Source organism: Macaca mulatta, chromosome 7, assembly GCF_049350105.2.
Source record: "Macaca mulatta isolate MMU2019108-1 chromosome 7, T2T-MMU8v2.0, whole genome shotgun sequence".
Lineage (NCBI taxonomy): Eukaryota > Metazoa > Chordata > Mammalia > Primates > Cercopithecidae > Macaca > Macaca mulatta.
Window position 1 is genome coordinate 28,879,708 of NC_133412.1, and position 17,052 is coordinate 28,896,759.

The window sequence follows — 17,052 nt, forward strand, 5'->3', positions numbered from 1 at the left end:
ATAGCATTAATATCTAGAAAAGGGTAAAATAAAGGTATCTTCCTTTTCATAATAATGTATAAACTGATTATATATAATATAATCTCAATACAGTATTCATGGTTTATTTCCTTCCATAAATATACCTGGAAGTGTACTGGAGTTAAGAGTCTCTCCTCTGTTATCAAAAAATTCAGCAGGCTTTATTTTACATATCATATACAAGGCTGACCTACTCAAAGAAATCATATTTGGATGGACAGCTGGCAAGATGGCCGAATAGGAACAGCTCTGGTCTGCAGCTCCCAAAGAGATGGATGCAGAAAGCGGGTGATTCCTGCATTTCCAGCTGAAGTACCAGGTTCATCTCATTGGGACTGGCTGAACAGTGGGTGCAACCCACGGAAAGTGAGCCGAAACAGGGTGGGGCATTGTCTCACACGAGAAGTGCAAGGGGTTGGGGTATTTTCCTCTCCTAGCGAAGGAAAGCTGTGAGAGACTGTACCGGGAGGGACAGAACACTCCGGCCCAGATATGCACTTTTCCCACGGTCTTCACAACTGGCAGAACAGGAAATTTTCTCTGGTGCTTGGCTCAGTGGGTCCCACACCCACGAAGCCCAGCAAGCTAAGATCCACTGGCTTGAAATTCTCACTGCTATCACAGCAGTCTGACGTCGACCTGGGATGCTCAAGCTTGGTGGGGGGAGGTGCATCCTCCATTGCTGAGGCTTGAGTAGGTCGTTTTACCCTCACAGTGTAAACAAAGCTGCCAGGAAGTTTGAACTAAGCAGAGCCCACCAACAGCTCCCTGGGACAGAGTCCCTGGGGGAAGGGGTGACTGTGGGTGCAGCTTCAGCAGACTTAAACGTCCCTGCCTGACAGCTCTAAAGAGAGCAGCAGTTCTCCCAGTGCAGCATTCGAGCTCTGATACAGGACAGACTGCCTCCTCAAGTGGGTCCCTGACCCCCCGTGTATCCAGACTGGGAGACACCTCCCAGTAGGGGCCAACAGACACCTCCTACAGGATAGCTCTGCCTAGCATCTCCCAGAGGAAGAAACAGGCAGCAATCTTTGTTGTTCTGCAGCCTCCACTGGTGATACCCAGGCAAACAGGGTCTGGAGTGGACCTCCAGCAAACTTCAGCAGACCTGCAGCAGAGGGGCCCGACTGTTAGAAGGAAAACTAACTAACAGAAAGGAAGACTATCAACATCACCAACATCAAAAAAAAAAAGGTAGATAAATCCATGAAGATGGGGAGAAACCAGTGCAAAAAGGCTGAAAATTCCCAAAACCAAAACACCTCTTCTCCTCCAAAGAATCACAACTCCTCGCCAGCAAGGGAACAAAACTGGATGGAGAATGACAAATTGACAGAAGTAGGCTTCAGAAGGTGGGTAGTAACAAACTCCTCCAAGCTAAAGGAGCATATTCTAAACCAATACAAGGAAGCTAAGAACCTTCAAAAAAGGTTAGACGAATTGCTAACTAGAATAACCAGCTTAGAAAGGAACATAAATGACCCGATGGAGTGGAAAAACACAGCATGAGAACTTCATGAAATTTACACAAGTTATCAATAGCTGAATCGGTCAAGTGGAAGAAAGGGTATCAGAGATTAAAGATCGACTCAATGAAATAAAGCGAGAAGACAAGATTAGAGAATAAAGAGTGAAAAGAAATGAACAAAGCCTTCAAGAAATATGGGACTATGTGAAAAGACAAAATCTACGTTTGATTGGTGTACCTGAAAGTGACGGGGCGAATGGAACCAAGTTGGAAAACACTCTTCAGGATATTATCCAGCAGAGCTTCCCCAACCTAGAAAGACAGGCCAACATTCAAATTGAGGAAATACAGAGAACACCACAAAGATATTCCTCGAGAAGAGCAACCCCAACACACATAATTGTCAGATTAACCAAGGTTGAAATGAAGGAAAAAATGTTAAGGGCAGCCACAGAAAAGGTCGGCTTACCCACAAAAGGAAGCCCATCAGACTTACAGCAGATCTCTGGGAAGAAACTCTACAAGCCAGAAGACAGTGGGGGCCAATATTTAACATTCTTAAAGAGAAGAATTTTCAACCCGAATTTCATATCCAGCCAAACTAAGTTTCTTAAGCAAAGGAGAAATAAAATCCTTTACAGACAAGCAAATGCTGAGAGATTTTGTCACCACCAAGCCTGCCTTACAAGAGCTCCTGAAGGAAGCACTAAACATGGAAAGGAACAACTGGTACCAGCCACTGCAAAAACATACCAAATTTTAAAGACCATCAATGCTATGAAAAAACTACATCAACCAACAGGCAAAATAATCAGCTAGCATCATAATGACAGGATCAAATTCACACATCACAATACTAACCTTAAATGTAAACGAGCTAAATGCCCCAATTAAAAGACACAGACTGGCAAACTGGATAAAGAGTCAAGATCTATCAGTGTGCTGTATTCAGGAGACCCATCTCACATGCAGAGAAGCATATAGGCTCAAAATAAAGGGATGGAGGAATATTTACCAAGAAAATAGAAACCAAAAAAAAAAGAAGGGATGGCAATCATAGTCTCTGATAAAACAGACTTTAAACCAACAAAGATCAAAAGAGACAAAGAATGGCATTTCATAATGGCAAAGGGATCAATTCAACAAGAAGAGCTAACTATCCTAAATATATATGCACCCAATGCAGGGGCACCCAGATTCATAAAGCAAGTTCTTAAACACCTACAAAGAGACTTAGACTCCCAAACGATAATAGTGGGAGACTTTAACACTCCACTGGCAATATTAGACAGATCAATAAGACAGAAAATAACAAGGATACCAGGGCTTGAACTCAGCTCTGCACCAAGTAGACCTAATAGACATCTACGGAACTCTCCACACCAAATCAACAGAGTATACATTATTCTCAGCACCACATCACACTTATTCTAAAACTGACCACATAATTGGAAGTAAAACACTCCTCAGCAAATGCAAAAGAATGGAAATCATAACAAAGAGTCTCTCAGACCACAGTGCAATCAAATCAGATCTCAGGATTACGAAACTTACTCAAAATCTCACAATTACATAGAAACTGAACAACCTGCTCCTGAATGACTACTGGGTAAATAACAAAATGAAGGCAGAAATAAAGATGTTCTCTGAAACCAATGACAACAAAGACACAACATACCAGAATCTCTGGGACACATTTAAAGCAGTGTGTAGAGGGAAATTTATACCACTAAATGCCCACAAGAGAAAGCAAGAAAGATCTAAAATTGTCACACTAACATCACAATTAAAAGAACTAGAGAAGCAAGAGCAAACATATTCAAAAGCTAGCAGAAGACAAGAAATAACTAAGATCAGAGCAGAACTGAAGGAGATAGAGACACAAAAAACCCTTCAAAAAAATCAATGAATCCAGGAACTGGTTTTTGAAAAGATTAACAAAATACAAAATACATAGACTGCTAGATAGACTAATAAACAGAAAAGAATCAAATAGACACATTAAAAAATGATAAAGAGGATATCACAAGCGATCCCACAGAAACACAAACTACCATCAGAGAATATTATGAACACCTCTACACAGATAAACTAGAAAATCTTGAAGAAATGGATAAATTCCTGGACACATACACCCTCCCAAGACTAAACCAGGAAGAAGTTGAATCCCTGAATAGACTAATAACAAGTTCTGAAATTGAGGCAGTAATTAATAGCCTACCAACCAAAAAAAGTCCAGGACCAGACGGATTCACAGCCAAATTCTACCAGAGGTACAAAAAGGAGCTGGTACCATTCCTTCTGAAACTATTCCAAACAATAAAAAAAGAGGGAATCCTCCCTAACTCATTTTATGAGGCCAGCATCATCCTGATACCAAAACCTGGCAAAGACACAACCAGAAAAGAAAATTTTGTGCCAATATGGCTGATAAACATTGATGCAAAAATCCTCAATAAATTACTGGCATACCAAATCCAGCAGCACATCAAAAAGCTTGTCCATTACGATCAAGTTGGCTTCATCCCTGGGATGTGAGGCTGTTCCAACATACACAAATCAATAAATGTAATCCATCACATAAAGAGAACCAATGACAAAACCCACATGATTATCTCAATAGATGCAGAAAAGGCCTTTGACAAAATTCAACAGCCCTTCATGCTAAAAACTCTCAATAAACTAGGCATTGATGGAACGTATCTCAAAATAATAAGAGCTTTTTATGACAAACCCACAGCCAATATCATACTGAATGGGCAAAAACAGGAAGCATTCCCTTTGCAAACCAGTACAAGACAAGGATGCCCTCTCTCAACACTCCTATTCAACATGATATTGGAAGTTCTGGCCAGGGCAATCAGGCAGGAGAAATAAATAAAGGGTATTCAATAAGGAAAAGAGGAAGTCAAATTGTCTCTGTTTGCAGATGACACGATTGTATATTTAGAAAACCCCATCATCTCAGCCCAAAATCTCCTTAAGCTCATAAGCAATAAACATACGAAAAAAAAATGCTCATCATCACTGGGCATTAGAGAAATGCAAATCAAAACCACAATGAGATACCATCCTCACACCAGTTAGAATGGTGATCATTAAAAAGTCAGGAAACAACAGATGCTGGAGAGGATGTGGAGAAATAGGAACGCTTTTACACTGTTGGTGGGAGTGCAAATTAGTTCAACCATTGTGGAAGACAGTGTGGCGATTACTCCAGGATCTAGAACCAGAAATACCATTTGACCCAGCAATCCCATTATGGGGTATATACCCAAAGGATTATAAATCATTCTACTGTAAAGACACATGCACATGTATGTTTACTGTGGCACTATTCACAATAGCAAAGACTTGGAATCTGCCCAAATGCCCATCAATGACAGACTGGATAAAGAAAATGTGGCACATATACACCATGGAATACTATGCAGTCATAAAAAAGGATGAGTTCATGTCCTTTGAAGGGACATGGATGAAGCTGGAAACCATTTTCTCAGCAAACTAACACACGAACAGAAAAGCAAACACTGTATGTTCTCACTCATAAGTGGGAGTTGAACAATGAGAACACATGGACACTGGGAGGGGAATATCACACACCAGGGCCTGTCAGGGGGTAGGGGGCCTAGAGAAGGGATAGCCTTAGGAGAAATACCTAATGTAGATGATGGGTTGATGGGTGCAGCAAACCACCATGGCATGTGTATATCTATGTAACAAACTTACACGTTCTGCACATGTGCCCCAGAACTTAAAAAGTATAATAAAAATATATATATGCACATTTTAAAAAATCACATTTTTCATAAGAATTTTATTTTTAATATAAAAACAACTATTAAAAAATACATTTCAAAAGCACACATCTTTGTCAGAAACTTTATAATCCAGTGAAAATAATATAAAATCCATGAGAAAAGCATCAATTAATAACAGGTCTTAAAAATATTTCAAATAAAATGGCCTAATTATACCATCAAACAGAAAATACCAATTGGGACACCATGTAGAGGAAGGAATAGAAAAAACAGGCCAAGAAGAAGTCAGGGAGCCATACACTGCACCTGGGGAAAGAGCTGAAGAAGACATCTCCAGAGGACTGAAGCAAGAAATTTAGGGACCAGGAGGATTTTGTCCCATGTCACATACCTGATAAGAAAATATATAAATCCCTCTGTTCCTAGAAACTACCAGAGCCTGTTTTCCAATAATTTCTTGAAGGCTAGTTCCAAGTTCATCCTCCTCTTGGTAAGATGGAATTACCTACAGGGCACAGACCAAAAACCATCCTTTCTGACACCTCTGCACCCCAGTTAACCTTTAAAACTTCATTAGGTATATATTCTTTTAAGGTCTGCCAAAAATATCCCCTGTGATTTTTAAGGCACTGTCATGCCAAAAAGTGATTTTAACTCTTACCTAACATCTAACATTCTTTCCAAGAAAAATCATAATCCACAACAGAAAGCTACTTCAAATAACATGCAAAAAGTGCTGTAATGATTCCATTCAACATGTCAATGAATGAATGAATGCTTATAACAGACTAATACAAAGTCACAAATGTGAAAGTTATCACCACAAGAACTGGGGGATAAAAGCTAAAGGAAGATGTCAACAAAGACAATAAAGATACTACAATTTTGCCTTATTTACATTAAACCAGCTCAAGAAAAGTAGTAACACAAGTTGCTCTGTTTCCCATGGTATGAATACCAATGTCTTATATACCTTTTTAAAAAATTTTACTCCCAGAGAATGTGTTCATTGCGATTATCACCGGCACTTGAGCTATTTACTAAAATTCACCTCTGACAACTATCATACAACTTTAGGCAGGCTTAAGCTACCTTGCTTGGCCTAGAGAGAAGAGCAACAAAAAATGAGAGAAACCTGACACTCTCCGTGTTTTCTAAAATAAGTGTAAGCAATGCTTGAGGGTGGGGAGTACCTGGGGGGAAAATTAGAAAAGCAAGAAACGAGTATCAGGAAACACCAGGAAATCCAGTGTTCCAATACTAGGTCAAATGTATCACTGAACTGTCAAGTACTGGTACATTTACACAAATATTATGGCTTGATATGGGCAGTAGGATAGGGCTGGATAAATGGTATAATAAAGTAACCATAATTTACCATTCAGTATAAATTTGTATGATTACTATTTATCAACATGAATATTCTGATTTAACACATCCTTGACCAAATTTGTTACCCAATAAAGAACAATTTCTAGAACACTACAATAGTTTAAACTATTACAATGACTATAGGTAAAAATCTTATTTCTCTGTTCTTGTAGAGACATTCAACTCGGCTACATAAAATTGGCCTTACTGAATTGCTGGAGTATACAGCAAACATGCCATATTGACATGCAACCAAAATTTGATGTACATTATGTTTGAAAATTGTGGGAGAGGTACATATGATGAAATTTTAACTATTTCAAAATAAACCGTCTGTTTTAAAGCCTGAATGAACTATAAGACTCTTCACTCAACAAAAAAAGTTTCATTATGCTAACAGATTTTACAAATCTCTTCCTATATGACAAGCATGATATTAGACATTAACAACTTGCAGAATTTCTTAATACAACTTTGATGTTATAGTATGAGGGATATAAGGGGTGCTAGGTAGAGAAGATAAAAGTTTACTTCCCCTTACTGGCTTAATGGCTGCTAGAAGTAGTAACTGGCAGAACGTCAGTATGCACAGGATTGTAAGGCCTACAGATCTTTGAAGACAGTATACATACCGCTGTAGAACAACTGTCAAATTATCAGTTTAATGGCACTTTACAATCTGTATAAACCTATCGCTTTACAACTTCTATTAACAGCCACCCAAGCAATACATAAGAAATTTTAGACAAGCTTTGCATAAAAGGATGAGAATATTCTGAGATTATTAAACACATTTTTAAATGACATTTAGTAAAGAAATTAAATCCCTTACTCTTCCTTGTTGGTTAGAACACTCCACACAGCTGACTTGGATGTTTCCATGCTTAGCACCAGGAATGATCTGTACACATTCAAAGTCATTTGCCAAAATAACAATATCACAGCCTGATCCATATGCCTAAAAAAAAAAAAAGTTTTACAATATATAAGATACATAACTTTTGAAACCTTATTACATAATATTTTATCTTAGATTTTATTGCCATTATAAAGTATACCTTAGGACATTTTCCAAAATAGTTAATATAAGAATATCAATTTCTAAATAAGAACATTAAAAATCACATGAAAAAAAACTGATGACACTCCATGCATTATCATTCAACAACTGTTACTAACAGGAAAAGGGTTCTTCCAGTTCTTAAACATGACATCCTCTGTTCCTGCAGGTCATAAATTATTCTGTTTAGACTTTCTCTCCAAAGTTCATCTCAGTAAACCCTAAAGTATAAAAGCTCCATCTAAAAATACTAAGACATTGAAGACTGCAACTGTGTTCCCAGGGTTCAAACCAGACTTTAGAAACATCAAGATGGAAATCAGGCATGCATTTTCCAACACAATTCCACATGCCTTAAAGAGCTAGTGAAGTAGACATGAACAACAAAGGCAGAATTACATGTACTAAGGCAATGGCTAAACTTAAATGCATCAATGACTCAAATGAATCCATAACGCAGCCTGCCTCCAACATCCACCATCCATCCCCAACATCATCAGGCCTGAGGGAGAAAGGAAACCAACCCAAAGTTGTTTTACCAAAGGTAAAAAAAAAAAAAAGTCAAATAAAACATAAAATGAACAAATTTATATAGAATATTGGGCAAATATCCCTATATGGTCTGGAAATAGACTACAAAACAGAAATTGTTGGGAAAATTCCCATGTCCAACTCTAATAAGTAAAACCACACATTTCTTCCTATTGCAACACTTCTTGCTGTATGCTATTCCTGTTTTGCAACGTTGTGAATTTTATGACATAAGGGTCAGAGAGTGGGGACATTTTTCTTTTTCTTCCCAACTATTTATGATTAAATATTCAAAACAACCTAACAACCCAATTCTCAAAAGAAAAGCGCCATTAAAAGCAAGATAAACATAAAACTTATGAAATGGTATTTTCCTCTCTGCTTCCACACCCTTAAGCAATGTGGTTATGACCTACAAAATAGAGATATCCAATAGCAGGGCTGACATGTGATGACATCCGAATCAGTGACCCATGCCCTGAAGGGGTCCATATAAGGCTGCTAATGAAAGACGGAAATGAAGATAAAGACCAGACAGGAAGACATTACTTCTACTAAAACTTCCAATGTTACCAAAATCCTGCCGTAACCACTATATAAAACATCTTAAACCATGTGTTTATAAAAATCAAAAAGTTCACCAAAAGAAAAGCAAAGACAGAATTTTAAGCAAGAAAAATAGAGAAAAATCACTCGCAAGAGGAAATGATCACTTACATTCTTACAGACAAGGCAGACTTGGTTATACCATGAATTCACGAAAGCCAAACTGAAGAATACTGAGTATATGCAGAAGAAATGTTTCAATCACCATGCTGATTTTTAAAGTATAGTATTAAAATAACAAAAATCATCTTACACTTGAGTAGCAATTTCAAAATTTCCAACATGCCTTATGTCATTATCTCAGCAAAGTGGATTCATGGAAAAAGCACAGACTTTATCTAGTTTGAAATCATACACACAGTTTTCAATTTTGGTTATGCCATGCTGCGCTATCTTAAGAAAGTTATTTAAGTTCCCTGAGCATTTCCTCATGGTAAAATGAAGCAAATAATACTTGTCTCTTAGGATACTTATGAACACTAAAATGGAAAATGTACATAGTCATTTAAGTAACAGAATAGTGCACCAAGTCTCAAGTCTGGGCTAGTGACTGGGAACACTAAAGTACAAGACATGGTCCCAGTTACTCTAATGGGGAGATGACTAGGTAAATTACTAATTAAAGCTAAATGACAAACTGCCACGACAGAGATAGCCATAAAATACTAGAAGACAGAAGAGGTACTCAACAAGTGTTGTATCATTCTCTCTTTAATCTTTGCAACAAACCTGGAAGGTAGATATTATCATTATATAAAGAAAAATTCAAGTTCATTAATTTGCCCAAGATTACAGTTACTAAATGCAAAGTGTTCAAACTCAGGTCCTTACAATTTTTACATTCTTTTCCCTACATTATATATCAAAAAGACATAAAGCATTCCAGATAAATATTAGTACACTTTGTTTCTCTAAAGATGGGCCATCCCTAGCAATTGCTACTTAAGATAAATTCACTCTTACAGCTCAGTCACTGAAAAGGCTTTTTACTCTTCCCTAGATAACCATAATTGCCTGATGTTTTCCAGAGGATGTGTACTATACTCCATTTTTCTGATCCGGCAATAGTTCAAATTGGAGGCATCAAAATCACCTAGGAAACTTGTCAAAAACACAGATTGCTCGGTCCCACTCCAGACTTTAAATTAAAATCTGCATGGATAAAATAATTTGGCAATATCTATCAAAATCTTAAATACAATATACCTTTTGATCAAATATTCCCTATTTTACCCTAATAGTCCCTATTTTGCCCTACTTATATACATATATGTATAAAAGTTTGCCAAAATATATGTAGGACATTCAGTGCCTCAGTATTTATAGTAGCAAAAACTGAAAATAATTATACCACTCATCAGTGAGGAGTAGTTAAATAAATTACTGAATTACATTGGAATACTATACAGCTACCAAAGGTTAAGAGGTTGGGTACAGTGGCCCATGCCTGTAATCCCAACACTTTGGGAGGCCAAGGCAGGAGGATCACTTGAGCCCAGGAGTCCACGAATAGCCTGGGACACACAGTGAGACTTCATCTCTATAGAACATCAAAAAATTAGCTTAGCATGGTGTCACATGCCTGCAGTCCCAGCTACCTAGGAAACTGAGATGAGAGGATCACTTAAGCCCAGGAAGTCAAGGCTGAAATGAGCTATGATTGCACCACTGCACTCCAGCCTGGGTGACTAAGTGAGACCCTGTCTCAAGAAAAGGAAAAAAATAGAAAGTTTAAAGACCACAGGTTTAGAATGGTTTCAACCCCCCTACCAAACTAGTAATTCCCATCAAAATGGAACAACGTATGTCTGGTGCTAGTTTCCTGTTGAACCAGAGTTAGGCAATGCCTACCATTTTATATAATAACCATGATTAATGCTAGAATGGAATCTCTTAAACTATTGCACACTAACAGCTTGAAAAAGTGCACAGGGGCATTTTCCAAAGAGTCTAATGCATAAATAACCCAAGTGTGGAAGAAAAAGGGACTCATATAATCAGTCAGTACTGAATCACGTGTATTCTGTAACTGAGGGCCCATGAGATTTTAACGGCTTTAAGGCATGTTTAATGTCTGTCTGGTTCTCACTATACTGAATGGTTCATCAGAGCAAGGACCTCACCTTGTCCTTGTTTACCACTGTAGTTCCAACACCTAGCACATAAGCAGCTCTCAATCAATAGCTGTGTAATAAATTATTAAGTCTTTCTAACCGAATGTCTGGCTCCAGAAGTCTAAGCACTTAGAAACTTAGTCAAAGAACATGGAGTTGAAACACTGACACTGTCTTGTTGCTAACAATTTGGCCAACCTATCCTCATAAGCTTAAGAAAAGAGGGAGAGATTTTGACTGATTTTTCAGCTAACAGTATCAACAAATGTAGAAGTTCTACTAGAAGAGAATCTACCTAAGCCTTCCTTATAATTTACCATTTACTGAATACCTACTATGATCAAGCTGTTTTGCTAGGATCTTTACAAAAATTATCATTATCTTCACAGGCCTGCTTTTGAAGACGGAGAAACTGAAGCCCAGAAAGGATAAGTAATTTCCCCTAGTTCACAGAATGAGGATTCATTTGCTTCACAGTAAAGTTCCTGCTGTTTCCACTGCACTGCCCTACCTCTAGTCCATGAAGATCTTGTTGGTGCTAGAAGGAGTCTGTTCATCTTTGTAATCCCAATTAATTTACCACATCATGGAGCACAGAATAAGCATTCTGTAAAGACCAACAGTTTATACAAAAGCGATAATTTACTCAAAAGATTCCCATTCTCTCAATTTTAGACAGATCAAAAGTGATTTTGTTCCATTCTTTTTCAGAATCCAGTATTACCAGAGGAAGAATGTATAGTGCAGGAGGAAAAGAGGGTGCTCGTTAAGACTATAAGTAAATACTAAATTGACCCCAGAGAGTATGGATGTGGGCTCCTTTGTGTTAGATAAATGAAATACTTCTGACTAAGCTAAGTTAGTAAAGTTAGTAAACTAACTTCTTCACATGTGGGAGACAGGTCACAGGATTATTATAGAGAGGCAAGGAAAAGGACAGCAAGCCTTTTCTGGAGAAATGGAATCGCTTGACTGGATTATCCCTCCTTGGATTCTTTGTAGAGCTGACCTATGCCAGAGCACAATATACCAGTGTCCTGCTCTTCGAACAGTACTGACCTATAAAACACTTTATCTAGAAATCAAGGATATGGTTCAGTCCCTACGCACAGAGAAGGCCCAAGAAAAGAGGAAGGGTCTTAGAAAAACTGTTTTCCTTCCATTCATGTGGGAGGATTTGTTTTATAAAAGTACTAAACGGATGATAATGATTAGCTGATATTAGTAATTCATAACTAAGAGATAATTCTGTAGCATAAGCTGTTACATCCAAAATAAAACTTTAAAAATATTAACCCTCACTTGTTATAATCCTATTCTTAGAGACCAAATCCATCCTATTAGGAAAGAGAAAAGTATTCTCTGCTTTGAACATTGAAACTAAAAGTTTTCAACCTGAAGTCTAATAGACGTAGTCACAGATGGCCTCAGTAGGTCTCTGAACTCCTAAAAATTGTATTTAAAGTTGTGTGAATGTGTTTCTTTTCTTTGCTGTGGTATTATTACCACAATAAAGATATTGCTGCTTTCTTTAGAGCAGGGGCCCCCAATTCCTACCACCAGTCCATGGCCTATGAGGAACTGGGCCTCAGAGTAGGAGGTGAGCAGTGAGTGAGTGAGCATTACTGCCTGAGCTCCACCTTCTGTCAGATCAGTGGAGGCATTAGACTCTCATAGGAACGCAAGCCCTATTACAAACTGCACATGCTAGGGAGCTAGGTTGCATGCTCCTTATAAGAATCTAGTGATAAACATAATGTGCTTGAATCACCCCGAAACCATCCCTCTCCCTCACCACTCGCTGTAGAAAAACTGTCTTCCACAAAACCAGTCCTTGGTGCCAAAAAGGTTGGAGACCGCTGCTCTAGAGGGTTTAATGTCCTCATGAACAATGCAAACTTTGGGATCACTGACAACTACTGACAGATGCGTCTAAATTTAAAAGACAAAAAAAGCACTGATAAGGAGTATTAGACATGTTAAGAGGACTTTTAATATGCAGTATGAAGAGGCATAACACACTCACTCAGTCTTCTCTAACTTTAGTTTTATATATAATTGTCTTAACTACATTATTTTCAGAAAAGAAAACTAATACTCTAATCCCACAAACACTTCTAATTTCTCAAATTTCCTTTATGTCTCAGATAAATTGAAGTGGAGAGTAACAAAATGAAAACTTTTAAAAACCTTAAACAAACATGACCACATTTCCTATGAAACTACAGCATACAATAGATTAATTACATTGCCATTTACTATAGAATAGTTGGATGTTTTAACATCCTGGAAGTTACAGGGTCAAAGTTTGAGATCATTGATAACTACTGGTATGTGTCTAAACTTCAAAAACCAAAAAAAAAAAAAAAAAAAAAAAAAAAAAACCCTGATAAATGAAGGTGTATTAAGCATGTTGACAGGTTTAACGAAGTACTATAATCTTCCCAAGAATACTATATCAAGAGTGTTACTATTAAACTCCCACCTCTCCCTGGGAGTGAGTTTTGATCACTGTCAATATGTCTACTTTTCTACAGAAGAAGGCACATCTTATTAAGAGTTAGAAAACCTACTCAACATAGTGTTAGAAGTTCTGGCTAGGGCAATCAGGCAAGAGAAAGAAATCAAGGGTATTCAGTTAGGAAAAGAAGAAGTCAAATTGTCCCTGTTTGCAGATGACATGATTGCATATTTGGAAAACCCCATCATCTCAGCCCGAAATCTCCTCAAGCCGATAAGCAAATTCAGCAAAGTCTCAGGATACAAAATCAGTGTGTAAAAATCACAAGCATTCTTATACACCAATAACAAACAAACAGAGAGCCAAATCATGAATGGACTCCCATTCACAATTACTTCAAAGAGAATAAAATACCTAGGAATCCAACTTACAAGGCATGTGAAGGACCTCTTCAAGGAGAACTACAAACCACTGCTTGATGAAATAAAAGAGGACACAAACAAATGGAAGAACATTCCATGCTCATGGATAGCAAGAATCAGTATCGTGAAAATGGCCATACTGCCCAAGGTAATTTATAGATTCAATGACATCCCCATTAAGCTACCAATGACTTTCTTCACAGAATTGGAAAAAACTACTTTAAAGTTCATATGGGACTGAAAAAGAGCCCACATTGCCACGGCAATCCTAAGTCAAAATAACAAAGCTGGATACCTGAATTCAAACTATACTACAAGGCTACAGCAACCAAAACAGCACGGTACTGGTACCAAAACAGAGATATAGACCAATGGAACAGAACAGAGCCCTCAGAAATAATACCACACATCTACAACCATCTGATCTTTGACAAACCTGACAAAAACAAGAAATGGGGAAAGGATTCCCTATTTAATAAACGGTGCTGGAAAAACTGGCTAGCCATAAGTAGAAAGTTGAAACTGGATCCCTTCCTTACTCCTTATACGAAAATTAATTCAAGATGGATTAGAGACTTAAATGTTAGACCTAAAACCATAAAAACCCTAGAAGAAAATCTAGGCAATACCATTCAGGATATAGGCATTGGCAAGGACTTCATGACTAAAACACCAAAAGCAATGGCAACAAAAGCCAAAATTGACAAATGGGATCTAATTAAACTAAAGAACTTCTGCACAGCAAAAGAAACTACCATCAGAGTGGATAGGCAACCTACAGAATGGGAGAAAATTTTTGCAATCTACTCATCTGACGAAGGGCTAATACCCAGAACCTACAAAGAACTCAAACAAATTTACAAGGAAAAAGCAAACAACCCCAGCAAAAAGTGGGCAAAGGATATGAACAGACACTTCTCAAAAGAAGACATTTATGCAGCCAACAGACACATGAAAAAATGCTCATCATCACTAGCCATCAGAGAAATGCAAATCAAAACTACAATGAGATACCATCTCATACCAGTTAGAATGGCAATCGTTAAAAAGTCAGGAAACAACAGGTGCTGGAGAGGATGTGGAGAAACAGGAACACTTTTACACTGTTGATGGGACTGTAAACTAGTTCAACCATTGTGGAAAACAGTGTGGCGATTCCTCAAGGATTTAGAACTAGAAATACCATTTGACCTAGCCATCCCATTACTGGGTATATACCCAAAGAATTATAAATCATGCTGCTATAAAGACACATGCACACATATGTTTACTGCAGCACTATTCACAATAGCAAAGACTTGGAACCAACCCAAATGTCCATCAATGACAGACTAGATTAAGAAAATGTGGCACATATACACCATGGAATACTATGCAGCCATAAAAAAGGATGAGTTCGTATCCTTTGTAGGGACATGGATGCAGCTGGAAACCATCATTCTCAGCAAACTATCACAAGAACAGAAAACCAAACACCGCATGTTCTCTCACTCACAGATGGGAATTGAACAATGAGATCACCTGGACACAGGAAGGGGAACATCACACACCGGGGCCTGTTGTGGGGTAGGGGGAGCAGGGATGGATAGCATTAGGAGATATACCTAATGTAAATGACGAGTTAATGGGTGCAGCACACCAACATGGCACAGGTATACAAATGTAACAAACCTGCACGTTGTGCACATGTACCCTAGAACATAAAGTATAAAAAAAAAGAGAGAGAGAAAAATAATTACAAGAAGGAGATACCATTTATTAAAAACCTACTGGGTGAAGGATATTATACTATTTTCATTCTATATTCCTAATCTTTCTTTCAAGACTGCAACAGTCCTAGAAGTTGGTTATTAATCCCACTTTAATATTTTTGAAATCGGAATTTCACAGGATTTAATCAAATTTCTAAGTCACAAGGTAAATACATGACTATAATTCAAACTCAGCCCTCTTTACTGTTTTTTCCACTTCACTAATGACATTTTTCTATTGTTTTGTCTTCTGTTGCTCAAATTTTTTGCTCTTTATTGGTTAATTACATTTCAATTCTTCACTTCTGCTGTATCTTTGCTCATAAACAAAAAAACTAATAAGAAGACACGGTTGTCTGGGCTTTGATGGTTACTTGGTTGCACCAAGAGATCTTACAGAAAGAGTCGTAAGAGGCCAATGTTGACATACGAAAAATCTTACAACCAAGAGGACAAAACCCAGATTAACAAAGATTTCCCAGAAAACACCCATTCCTTCTCTCCATTTTAGTTACCTAATTAAAATCCTAGCTCTTTATGATACTCTCAGAATTATTAATTTCTAAAAGGACAAATAGGTTTCCTTATTAAATACATTCCTGATTAAGCAAGAAATTTCACAAGTCACATATCCATTGAAATCATGTACAAGGTAAATAAGGCACATAAAATGTTTAATTTTAATGTTTTCAGTAACAAGATTTTCTTTTTCATAGAGGAAATAACACATATACTAAATTTTAAAATTAAATATAAGAAAATGAAGTCATCTCCTCATCCTGTTCACCCTTCTTACCCCACCCCTCCTCATTCCCAGGAAGCAATTACTTAATAATTACCTATGAACTCTTCCTGAAATGTTCAATATATAAAAGTATATCTTTTATAAATCTTCTTTTAACATAAATGGGATCATGCTATACACAATTCTGCCACTTCTTTTCCACTTAGTTAACAATGCATCTTGAAGAACTTTCTACATCAGCACAGAGGAAATTACTTCATTCTTCTTAATAGTTGCACAGTATTAATATTTCATGTTGTGGCTTTGCCATAATTTTGGTTGTTTCCAGTCTTTTACTATTTCAAACAATGCTTCGATGAACATGTATGCATAGATGATATATGTGTATGTGTCCAAGAATCCCTACAGGATAAATTCTAAGATATAATATGCTGGATCAGTGATTAAAATTAATTGCAACTGCAAATTGTCTTCCAAAAAGATTATAGCCCAAAGGTGTATAAAAGTACCTATTTCTCCAGTTACTCACTAACCCCAGTCACTATCAAATGTTTTAATCTTTCCATTCCAACAAAACCTGACATCTCCCTGTTCTAATATGTATTTTTATTAGAAGATAAGCATCTTTTCATATATTTATCAGCCATTTATATTTCTTTCTCTGTAAACTGACTATTCATATTATTGGTCCATTTGTCTTTCTGCAATTTTTCACACCTACAAACCCTTACCATTATTAAC

The 17,052-nt window shown here is 37.3% G+C and overlaps 1 protein-coding gene across 14 annotated transcripts in view; it reads right to left on the reverse strand.

Annotated features, from left to right (window-relative positions):
* The window catches only part of DMXL2 (Dmx like 2), a 173,291-nt gene that overhangs the window by 127,568 nt on the left and 28,671 nt on the right, over positions 1–17,052 (reverse strand). For 9 of the 14 annotated variants that reach the window (XR_013395581.1, XR_013395582.1, XR_013395580.1 and 6 more), the window contains exons 2-3: positions 7,454–7,579; positions 5,642–5,755 (exon numbers count right to left, since the gene is read on the reverse strand). Coding sequence is in view for 11 of the 14 variants with exons in the window: in XM_077939407.1 (XP_077795533.1) it covers positions 5,642–5,755; positions 7,454–7,579 (240 nt within the window). In the remaining 3 variants the exon portion in view is untranslated. The remainder of the gene's footprint in view (positions 1–5,641; positions 5,756–7,453; positions 7,580–17,052) is intronic. The other 5 variants (XM_015142247.3, XM_015142245.3, XM_015142246.3 and 2 more) reach the window with 1 other exon arrangement.